The sequence below is a fragment of the Drosophila ficusphila genome, unplaced genomic scaffold (genome assembly GCF_018152265.1).
Source record: "Drosophila ficusphila isolate 14025-0441.05 unplaced genomic scaffold, ASM1815226v1 contig_286, whole genome shotgun sequence".
NCBI classification, from domain to species: domain Eukaryota; kingdom Metazoa; phylum Arthropoda; class Insecta; order Diptera; family Drosophilidae; genus Drosophila; species Drosophila ficusphila.
The window spans coordinates 9,678,135-9,690,298 of NW_025064189.1; the positions used below are offsets into that span (position 1 = coordinate 9,678,135).

At 40.5% G+C, this 12,164-nt stretch overlaps 1 protein-coding gene across 1 annotated transcript; it reads right to left on the minus strand.

Annotated features, from left to right (window-relative positions):
* Positions 1–6,861: 6,861 nt before the first annotated feature.
* On the minus strand, positions 6,862–7,334 carry LOC108098981. Its single transcript, XM_017202197.1, has one exon. The coding sequence runs from the start codon at positions 7,009–7,011 to the stop codon at positions 6,862–6,864; it is 150 nt and encodes a 49-aa protein (XP_017057686.1). The 5' UTR covers positions 7,012–7,334.
* Between the last annotated feature and the right edge of the window lie 4,830 nt (positions 7,335–12,164).

Here is a 12,164-nt window from a genome sequence, read left to right on the forward strand (position 1 = left end):
TGGCTGAAGTGTGAATCACTAGTAAATAACTCTTCAAGTGGCCTGACTTTACTGGCTGTTAAAATATACCTCGATAAAAAGTATCTCAACTGCAGATTTATTCTGACGGAACAAAGAGATACTAACTAGCGATTGACTAGGTGATTGATTACCCTATTGGCGCCCAGGTTTGTCATTCTATCGCCGTCGGTTGGCTGGCGAGTTAATTAGCAGACTTTGCCTGTGTAATTACTTCGAGTTTCAAATATTTTAATTAACAAGTGGCAACTAGAAGGGCGTATCTCTGGCCCGCTGCACTTATTCAATTAAAGTCGAGTGCCGCGCGACTTGGCTCACCGGCAAAACCCGAAAAGGAAAGGAAAGGTGTCGACCTTGTCGGCCAGGCCAACACGCACCGAGACCAAACCAAAAAAGACACATTTCTGGTCCAGCCCGGTTTGCCTTCTCGGCGAGAAAACAAAAGATAATGCAAATATGTGTCTGGAAACCCTTCGGAAGATCAGAAGCCGGTCTTCTCAAGACGTGAAAAGTGAAAGTAAGCCGAGCTTTAGTCGTCCCTAAATCATTTCAAGTTCAAGGTTGCCCTGGTCACTGGTATTTGAACATTTGAGCATTTTCGCATTCCGAATGGATTCATCCGCAGATATGTTTTCGCTGCCCATATAAACATATATATTTGCGCTAATTTCTTGACATTTACCGCTTTCATTCGGGGTATTTTGTTGTTGGCACACTTGATCGCCGAATTATGTCCATAATTACGCCGATGTTAATCGACTTTTAAGTTGTATTCGTATAGCCCAATATCAACACAGCTTGCGCTTTTGTGGAGCGGATTATACAACAAATATTTAACACCTTGCAGACAATGGAAGTTTGGGTTTTATCGCCGCTGGATTACTGGCCGCCTCGCATTTGAATTGCTTTTCAAATCCACTCGGTAAATTAAATCGTGTAGATTCCATTCGACGGGTAATAACCCGTCCAATGTTGAAAGTCAATAAAATATCAAGTTTTAATATATTTTTTATCCACCATACGATACGTGTGCCTTTACTCGCCTTTTGGTTGCCAAGCAGCCGAAAAGTTTGCATTCAGATTCAGAGCACTCGCACTCGCAGTCGCACTAACTGCATATTATTATCTAGAGCATGAAATCCAGCTGACCGCCTCACTGGAACCCAACTGGACTGGACCGAGCTGGTCAAGTGTCTAAGTGGCTGTGGCCGAGAGATTGTTGGCCAAACAGAATCCACCAGATCACGAGCCACTCAAGACGGCTGGCGAGTGCACTGCGATCGCCTGAATAGGTTATTAAATTGGGGGATTTATGCCACTCTAATATCTCCTATACTCGTAAATTGGTTCAGATTAATTTGGATATAGCACTTACGACAATTTAATTGCAGTGTGCTAAAGGATAGGGGATAAAAATAATGGGCTGTTAGGCAAAGCTCATAGCATTAGTCGGTCTAGTTATTTTCTACTCACTGAAGTAATCTCTGAATTTAATCTTGTTTCTTAAACGAACGCCCATTCACTACCAAAAGTCCACCCACGATCTTTCCAGCCCCTTCCCTTTCTCCAAAGACCCGCCCAAATAATTCAGGCTCGTTTCCGCAACTAATCCGTCTGCAGAGTATTGCGATTTGCGATTTGCCTAGCCAGAGCATTAAACCAGCATCAGTGCAAAAAGCGGTGCAGCAGCCAGTGGAGTCAATTACCCAATTCCCCCCATTTTCTGGGGTACCTTGGCTGATGGCAAACAATTGCCGCTCGCAGTTGAAGTTGAATTGGCGCTGACTTCGCCGAGTCCGCCTTCTTGGCTACTGCGCGCCACTCAAATTCCAATTCAGACTAATTTTCTTGGGCTTGAGAAGAGCACACACACTCGTGTGTGCAGTGGCCAAAGTGGCAGAGTGGCAAAGTGGCAGAGTGGCGAAGTTGGCCATTTTAAAGCGAAAATCGTGAAAAATGTTACACTTCAGCAGGTGCAAGTTATTTCCAAGGAAATTTATCTATAGGTGGCTAATGTCGTAAAAAAGCTTTTAACAATACTGTTCAGCTTACGAAATTCTACTCAGTTATAAAAAAGTTAAATGGCTTTTCAAGTAAATAAAAACTACCAAACTTTGGTCTCTTAAAAAATATATATTTCCTTTGTTTTTCAACCCAATAACTTAAGGCATTAAATATACAAGAAATACTTAAGATAAAAATATAAAAAAATGTATTATGTTAATAGCAGAATTTAACAATTTTTTACTGGTAAGCCAAAAATAAACAAAATGCTGAAGCAATTATAAAACATGCTCACATTCTCGCCAGCAAACCGCAAATTGTAATTTCCGAAAAGTCAGTATGCAAATTGTTCAGCCATATTTTGTTTAACAATAGTGGCCATCACTGACGACGGCTCACGTGCAGACGGCCGACTGACTGTCAGGGGGAGAATGGGAGGGGGGAGGAAGGGTGAGCGATTGGGGCGACTGTCGTCGGGCGGTCGCGTTCGTTTCTTAAGTCATTCGTTTTGCCTGACACTAAACTGTTGCACTAAAGTGTTGAGTTTGTTTGGCTGCCTTGCTGCTTGCTGCTGGCTGCTTGCTGCCTGCTTTGACTTGTTTGTTGTTGTTTGGCGCTTGTCGATTTTACAGCCAAGTTTGTTTTGGGCTTTGTGTATGTTTTTTTCGCTGGTTGTTTTTCTACATTTGCCGTGTAGTTGGGTCAGGTTGCAGATTCGAAAGTGGGTCAATTTATTACTGCAATGAATTGGTAACGCTGTTGATGCTGTTTGTTGCTGCTGGCAGGGTTTTTGCTTAAATTTAATTAACTGCAATCATTTGTTTGCCTGTCTGCTGGTCGCGGTGGGCGTGCCACTCAATTAACTTCGACAAATTTGGAAGAAGCTGCCGAGCATGGGGAAGGTCATTCTTCGATGGCCGATGGACCAGGAATAGCCGTCAGCTGGATGTGGGTTAAATGTTAGCCCATGTACTCGGGCCAGCCATAAAGCCCATGATGATGAGCGTCACATTGTGAATTGCATAAGCCGCGTGAGCACCCGCCGGCAGCTGGAAAATAGTAGGATCACACTCGAAAATATTTCTTGTTTTCGCTAAATAAAATTGGATATAATAAATTACAAATGTGATTAAATGCTTTCATGTAACATATACAATATTCAAGAATAGTATTTTCTAGGTGCTGAGATTAAAAAACCGAAGTATTTTCTAGCTTTTTAGAGAATTCTCCCTGTGCATTGACAAATAGGAAAATGGTAGAGTGCAGGCCATAAATACAGCACGGCAGAGTGCTCAAGTGCCATGTACAAGCCATTAGGGAAGACATGAACGATGCTGGCGCTGCAATCTGTTTTCCTTGGCTTAATGTCTTCGATTTCGACTCGGATTTTATGTGTGAGAAATCCACCGAAATGGTAGACTGTCTGTCTCAAACGCATTGCGGCCATTCCGAGCGTGTTTTATGTGCAGCCTGTGCAGATAAACCAAGGCAACAGAAGCCAACGGATTGCCATTGTGGGAGTTAACTCAAGATTCCGGTTCACAAACGATCCATCGTACCATTGACGTTCCATGCTGGTTGCCCAAAAAGAAGAGCCATCTGCAGAAACCTAAAGAATAAATCAGTGTAGAAACAGCAAGCTTAGGAAAGCTTTATATTCCATTTTAGTTTGGGAATAAATATTTAAAAATTATCTAATTGCAAAATTTTTTATTTTAAATCTAAATAACTTTTATATCACGTCTGTCCTTATTTTATATCTTAATTTTTATTTGTTTTACTAAAAAAGTGTGTTTATTTTTAATGTAAAATAACTCTCTACATTAAGATACTGATGTAGACTCGGCAAGAGTTTACCTTACACTTTACTATACCTATGGAAGCAGTGCAAGAAATGATCGTGGAATATCTGAATCTTTAAAGCTCTGATAAAAAGCTTTTAAACCCAAAAATCCGTTACAAATTTAAAAAAGAATTAAGATAAACCGTATTTTCTTATGCCTTATATAATAGTTTGGGTCCATATATGTTTTAGGCAGGGGGGGCTGGCTTTTTTCTGGCTAAAACCTTTCCATAAGCTTTCTAGCCCTAATTATTCTCTCTATAACTGCTCTTTAACTTCGCAATAAATGGTTTTTAGTCATTATAAAAAATTTTAAAATAAATCGTATTTAATAGAAACCCCTCGAGTTTTGGAAACGGTATCCGTTTGGAGCTCTTCCGAATCCCGTGTCCGAGAATTTCGATGACGACGCAATTAACTTTTCCTTGCATTTATGTATTGGAAAATTACCAACTGTTTTGCGAGTGGCGCCTTCGGGGGCGATAATCAACTGAAATCCAATCCGCTTTGTGTGGCCCAGCCAAACCCGAGAATAAAACAAAATCAACAGAACAGAGTCGCCAGCTCGACTCGCAATAATCGCTCAATGGGTCCCATAAAAACGCACACTCATCAAAATCGGAGAAACGCCTTTTTATTCAAGTATACTCGTACATTTATGATTTATTGACTAGTAAAAAGCGCAGGCTAAACAAAATTCGGGCCAGATGGGGATCCAGAACTAAGCCAGCTAGATGGGCGGAGAAAGGTGGGAACATTATTGGTTGGGGATGCTGGGGAACGCGCTTATCAGCCGGTTGCCTCCTCCCCCATCCTCCGGGGGCCAAACTGTAATCGGCGCCCTCTTCGCTGCTCTTTCGCCTTGGTACACCTAACCTCTTATAGGCTATGTCTGATCGGCTTTCGAATGCACAGACAAAGCCTAGTAGAGGCTAGATTTAAAAGGAGATTCTCGGCCAGAACGGCGACGGAGGGTGGGGCACTTTCCTTTCGGCTCGCGTTTGTTTCTTTTGTTTCTCTCGCATTTCCGATAGTAAAAACCAAAGTAGTTTTACGGCAGCGCGCCGCTTTCTTTGCATTGCTTGGAATCTGGATTTTTCGTTTGCCGTCTTAATTTATTAACTTGTTGCCGCCGTTTCGCATTTCGTGTTTTGCGTACAGTTCATGTTTGATCTGCTGCTCGTTTCGGATTTTTTCTTTAATATAAAATTGCCACGTCTTTCACTCGCGACTTTCACTTTTGGGGCTCGTCAAGAGCCAAATTAATTGCAAGCCAGTCGAAAATTTATCAGCGGGCGATTGTCGAGCGCCCAAATGGAACGACCGCCGCCTCGCAAATGATTGTGAGCGGTACCATACACACATATCATACATATACTCGTGCCTGTCGTGTCTGGTGGAGCTCTTTTCCAGAGAGCGATACGGGGAGCACGCCCTTGGTCAAGCCAACAACAACATGAATGTTTATGCATTTAAAGTTCAAGTTCAAAGCGGCGAGAATGCCAATTAGAATTACTGCTCGGGCGCTACGGCTCTCCAAGAGAGCGAAGAATTGGGAGCGGAGAACGAAGAGCGAAGCGTGTGGCCAAGTGCACGTAGACCTCGAAACAGAAGAGATCGCTATCTACACGGGAAAACAGAGGGAGTCTAATAAACAAATTCAGATAGTTGAAATGGCAAGTGACAACCCCAATACTAGTATATCTTTATCTAAGAAGTAATCCGATACAAAAAATATAAACTTTTAAAGATAAAACAAAAAAAAAATATGCTTAGCCAATACATTTACTATTATATTAAAGGACAAAAACTCATTTACTTTGAGCAATGGTGTCTCAAAAACGTTTAGAAAAGGAATTTGCATTGGCTCTAAAATATTTTCCCAATTTTACTATTTAGAAATCACCACAAAGAAGCTATATGCATTTTAAAGATAGGTGGTAATTTGAAAACTAGCTGTTTCAGTGTAGTGCTTTCTATTTTAGACCGGCCTTTAGCTCTCTGCCTCCCATTCTCACTCTCCGAATCTCTGAATAGACCAAACTAGCACTAGTTTCTCTTCGCTTTTTGTTGTGTTTGTAGTTTTGGGGGGCAAAAAGTAATCCATGTCAGTAGAACACTTTCGATTTTCTTTTTTATTCGCTTTTTGCGGGCGCGACGCGTTCCTATTATTTTTATTTTTTTGCGCTAATTGTTTGATACTATTTTTGATCATGTTGTTGTGGAACTTATTTACGTTTTAATTGCCCAACTTTCACTTTGCAGTGAGAATTTTTTTGTGAATTTCACTAGAACTTTGTCATTTAGGCTTATTTTTAAGGTCCTGCGGGTTTTTTTTGCTGCTGCCACCGATCTCGACACTTGCACAGTTTTGGTTTTAATAAACCCGAGTACGAAGTGATTTTATGCTTTTATACTCTCGGCAGCGACGCCGGCAGCGCAGTCGGCGTCAATGGCGGCCATTGCGTGCACATATATATGTGTGTACGTGTGTATGTGTGCGATCGCTTCATTTTATTATTTTGTTTGACTTTTTTATATGCGAGAAAAGTACGAAAAGTAAAGCGAATGGAACGAACGGCGGCGGAATGAACATTTTGCATCGCCCGATCGCCGCTTTATATATTTGCCTGATCCGGCCACTGCCGACGTCGCTGCAGACTCACACACTCTCACACTCGCGAATATGAGTTACTTTAAGCATCGTTCTGTTTCTGTTTCTTCGCCTCTTTTTGGGCACCACTTTTGTGTTTTGTATGCATTCGCTGTTTTCTTTTTGGCGACCCACTCACACACACACACGCTCGTTTTGGAGCTCTCCTGTAGTCCACCCTTTCCCCCGCCCTTTTCACCACACACACGCACGCAGATCACCATCCTCAACAATGGGGGAGAGAAAAAGATAACCGATTATTTAAATTTCTAAGAGGATTCTTCACAAATTTAAAATTACTTATAGTAAAAATTCATAAAATAAAATATCGAAAAGAAGAACATTACACAACCATTAATTTAATCTCTTCATTGATAAGAACTGCTATAATTTTGACCACAATTGTAAGCCCCCAGACGCGTCGCTGCCGCGCTCTCTTTCTCTCCAGGCCGAGTTTTTGCCGTTGGGTGTTGTCTGCCTTGTTGATTCGCATTTTTTCGCTTGCATTTTTTTGGCACTCTCCTCTCTCCGAGGGCGCAAATTAAGTTCGAGTCATTAAACCGGTCAACTCAAAAAACGTGGCATCCAGACCTAAGATCAGCAAACAACAACAGGAACATCTTGATCACTTGTGGTCACTTAAACGTTTTGTGCAGGGGCCCGGAGTTATTGACCGACTTTGGTGTAACCCGAGCTCCACTGACATTCAATGCTCTCCGAGGAAACATGGCACCATCTGATAAATGCACCAGATGAGTGGAAAACATAACTGTTCACACTTGAAGGGAGGGGATTTAAATAATAATGGAGATTCTTCGATTGGGGTTTGTGTAAAACTAAAAGTTGTTTAAAATTAATAGCATACTGTACTGCACACCTAAGTTCGAACATTGTGTTATAAGGAGTAAGTTCTTCCTATCTTATACTTGTAGGGAAAAACAGGAATACCTTTGATACTAACCAGAATTATACGAGTTAACTATGTCACCAGTCATGAAGTTAATTTAAGACGAGGACTCCAAGAGTGTACAGCTGCAATTAATCAGTCGATCGATTCTACCGATGAAATTATGACTTGGGTGGCACTCTCCCTACTTAAATGCAAGTATTGTTGATTTCCAAAAAAGAACGAATTGATAAATTAACTTGAACTCTCCACACACGCGCAGCCGTTAATTATACGCCATGTATATCAGTCGACGTTCCTGTTTTTTCGCCTTTTGTTGATTGTCGAGTGCTTTTCGTGTCGTATTTGTTATATTCTTATTCTGGCGAATGCAATGAACCCGGCTTGTTTGTTTAAAAATAAAAGTACAAATTACAAAAAAAAAAAAGAGCGCAGAACAGAAATCGAATCAACAAACAAAAGAAATTCTTTGTTTATGGCAATGCCAACCTGTGCTCTTGTTCAGGGGCGGATAAAGAAACAAATTTTAAGAATGGGGCTCGACACCAGACATTTGTTCGTATGTTTCACCTAGAAATTTTAACTGCTTAAATTATTACTTATACATATTTACAAATTTGTCCTTTTTGTTTGCCTCCGGGTTAAGTTTTATTAAATTCCCTTGAATTTGTTTTTTTAATCAATGTTTATCTAAGGAATTTTAAAGAAGCTAAAAAGTCGCCTTCTGGTAATTGGGCCCACTACAGCCCCTCTAAATTTTACCCCTGCTTTCGCGAAAGTATGAGTGAGATACTCACAGCTATCTCTGTTGCGCACGCCTACTTTCCAATTGGGGCGCGAATTGCATTTTCGGGTTGTTTTGGCTTTCGAGAGGCGATTGTAGAGACTAGAGTTCATTGGCATCGTGTAGATTTTATTTATCAGTTGAAATATTTTGCTAAACAAATTGCAGTCAATGACATTAACCGCTCGAAAAGGCGCACACACATGCACAGGGCGGATGTGGCACTCGCCCCATCTCTTTCTGTTGCGTGGGGGGCTCAAGGAGAGCGACAAGGAGGGCGAAGGAGGAGCGACCGAGATGGCGAACAGGTCACGCAAGCGTACAACAGTTTATTCATCTCGCATCTCGCCAAAATGCGCATCAGCGGAATCGACAAAGTTTCCGAAGCCCCATCGATAAAGTGGAGATAGAAGACTCTCTTCTGCACACTTGTGCAAAGCTCCGGGAACAAGAACAAGAAGTAGAAGATCGAAAACAAGGGCACTTAAAAAAAAATTGTGTTTTACATAACCAGCAGTCACTTTAATTTAAAAAACCTTTAAATGAAATCTAAGATGAAGAAGTTTTGTACAACATTTTGTCAACTAAAAACTATTCATATTTGATGTTTAAAAAAGTACATATTATATTTTTCCACGTGCAACAAGCTTAACTTTTTCGGGTTTCTGTTTGTCCAGAAAAAGATGACGGAGGAGCGTACGAAATGTTGGCAAGGGGCTGCGGGGGGTGCGACTGCAAAATTGTTTAATTATAAAATGTAAAAAACGAAGCAGGCAGAGCGAAAGAGATAGATTGAGGGAGATAGGGAGCGAGTGAGGGACAGAGATAAAGTTTTTGTTGAAGGACACACACGGTCTTTAAAAGTGAGTAATGCACTGGAGGTTGTTGACTCTGTAGCTATCCCATTCACTCTGCCTGTTGCCATCGTCGCCTTCGCCTTGTGGATTTTTTTATTTATTTATTTTTTTATACTTATTTTGCACTGTCCACTGGGCTTGTTGTTGTTTGTGCTGCTGTTGCTGTTGCTGCTGCTGCCGATATTGTATTCCGCATGTCTGTATTTGTGAAGAATCTTTTGTTATGCGTTTTTTTTCGGTGTTGCTTGTGTGTGCTGTGCAAAGTCAAAGTGATTAAACTTTATGCGCAATTTATTTTGCATTCACCACATCAGCAACAGCAGCAACAGCAACAAAATCAACAACAACGACGTCTAAGCCGAAAAAAACAACAACAGAATTATTGTTTAATGCTAATTTAACACACGTCAAATGTGGTATCCAAAAAAAGCTGGCTGCCAAAATCGCGTTTACAGGTTCAGGCAATCGCGAACTGAGATAAGCGGAGTGATAACCGTACACCGCAGCGAAAATTGCCTCTTTACCGGTAATTTCGCCCATAAAAATGCCACGTTTAATTTGGGGGTTAACATTTCACAAGCGGTACAAGGTTCTAAGGAATGAACTTTACGAAAAACAATAAGTTCTTCAGGGGTAAATGACTTCCAGTCTTATGAAAATATATCAGTTAAGGCCAGGTTCCTCTGAAAAACGTACTTTTTTCAATTAATTTTATTTTCATAACAAAAAATGTTGAGTATTCAATTTTTTTTATATATGAAAGTATGTATATGAAATTACTAAAAAAAAATTTTTTAATTTTTTTTTCAAAATGGCGGTCCTGAAAATGGCTGCTGAAACTCGTCCGATTCGTAGATGGATGACACGATTACTTGAAAAATAATTATCTGAATGCAAAAACCAAAATAGTTTCGTGTTCTGCATCGAAGTAGCTATGGCCGGTACCAGAATGAAAAATTTTCCATGAAAAATAAAAAAATGGCGGACTTTTGAATTTTTTGAACCCTTTTTTTCACTTATAATTGTTTATAACTTTTTTAAAAAATAATGAATATTTCTGATTCTGGTACCGGCCATAGCCAGACATATTAAGAGTAAAATGCCGTTTGGTTCAAATCGATAAGTGCCATAGTTTTGAAATGAGAGTGTCATCCATGCGAAAAAACGTGGTTCGGAGAAAAATCAGTTTAAAGTTTTTAAGGCGTTCGAGCGGCCGTACTACCAGCAGCGCTCCTCACTCTTTTACACCTAATTCTCGGCCTTGCTGACCTTCGGGACTTATTTTATACTATTTCGACAAGTATATAGTAGCAATTTATGAAAAAAAAAAAAATTTTCATTTTTTCAAAATTGTTGAGAGGAACCTGGCCTTAATATAGAAGGAGTGCAGTTATGGATCACCTCATTGCTAACCTGACTTTATCGACCTTCATGGAAAGTAAATTTAGAATGCTGATATTTCAGGAATTTTTCCTCACTTTTTTTCGTTACAACAATTGTTTCGAATGGCTGTTCGACAAACCGTAATCTGAAAACAGAAACTGCAACAGTGTTGTTACAAATGCCTTGCTACATGACAAAAGCCATTGGAATTTCTGCACATTTTCCGGTCTGATTGACTGGGCGACTGTACGAAAGTCGCACGACAAGAAAAACAGAACATGTGCCTGAATGCGGGTGCTAAACACTCCTCATCCTCCTCTTTTTTACCAGTCGACTCAGAAGTTAATTTCGCCCTTTTTTATTTTGCGGGCCTTTTTTGAGAATTGGGGAATTGCAGTTGTGGCAGCAGCACAACATGCGGTTAAATGTTGACACCCAGCAGACGCCACAGTCAACCGCAAAAAACGCACGCCTCGGGATCTCGAGTCCAAGCTGAGGGAAAAAACCTAATGAGTGGGATGATCCACTAGGGTGGACCTTGTCCGGGAAGAGCTAATCATGAAAATTGGTTCGTTTTAGTATTTTTAACTACTGTAAATGAAGTGGAAACCAAACTGTATGGAATACAAATTGAAAATGGGTGCTATCAAATCTGAAGCTCTTTTTTTGTTTATAAGAATTATTTTTTATTGTATAAAATTGTATGCTGGAATTGATATTAATAGTTTTAAAATATTTCGTACCATATTTGAACTATATTTTTTTCAGAATGCATCCATCCCAATCGCGTGCAGGCAACCTCCAGATGCTCACAATATGGTGTTCCTTCTGGATGACGCCGCCGGCTTCATGGCCACACAGTTGCAGTGGCTGCAGTTTTATTGTTTTTCTGCTCTTGCTGATTCCGCTGCCTTCTCTGTTGTTAATCGTCTTGACGGCGCAGTCACATTGTGCGTGCTGCTCCAAGGCCAGTGCAATATTTTACACGAGTGACATCGCCGGCGAATTTCCGTCAGTGTTGCTGTTGCTGCTCGCTATATAGCATATATAGTATGCACTCGCTGTCCCCCTACACTCTTCCCCCAATCTCCCTTGTGCGTCATCGCTGGCTCTGCGCTTCATGGCTGTTGATATCGCTTCTCCCGCGAACGAAACCCCAACACCCCCACACGTACGCACTCCCGATCGTTTAACACCCACTGTAAGTGGAAGCGAGTGTAAGCCAGACAAGTTCTCCGAATATCCACACAGCCAGAAAATTATATAGCATCGACAATAACTTGATTAATAACATCCAGGCAGGAAGAAAATTATATGCGGCGCATCGAAATTGATTAATGGCATTTTTGACCCCAGTTTCTGTAGGCTGTGCAACGCGTCGTATGCGCAATATCTGCAATCTCTTTTTTTCAAAGAGAGGCATCTTTGAAATTAGCCCATTAGAGGCATAAAAATAATAGATAAAGCTGTGCAATTTGATTAATTTTTACAAAAATTCTATAGCTCACAATTTTGTTGTCCCGATAACCATATATAGTTATATAGTTTATATAGTCATATAGTTTTTGGGAGATATATGCATTATCAGTACCATACCTCCCAACATTTTATAGTGGTTTATTGGGTGCACTCCTCTTTACTTTTGTTTATTTTTTAACCACTTTCTTATCTATCCGTATTGGTGCAATTTGTTTCTTGTTTACCAATTATTTGAA

What these genes read in the sequence shown, in the direction of transcription:
- LOC108098981 (XM_017202197.1), bottom strand. Translation starts at nt 7,011, where the DNA reads ATGCGAATCAACAAGGCAGACAACACCCAACGGCAAAAACTCGGCCTG.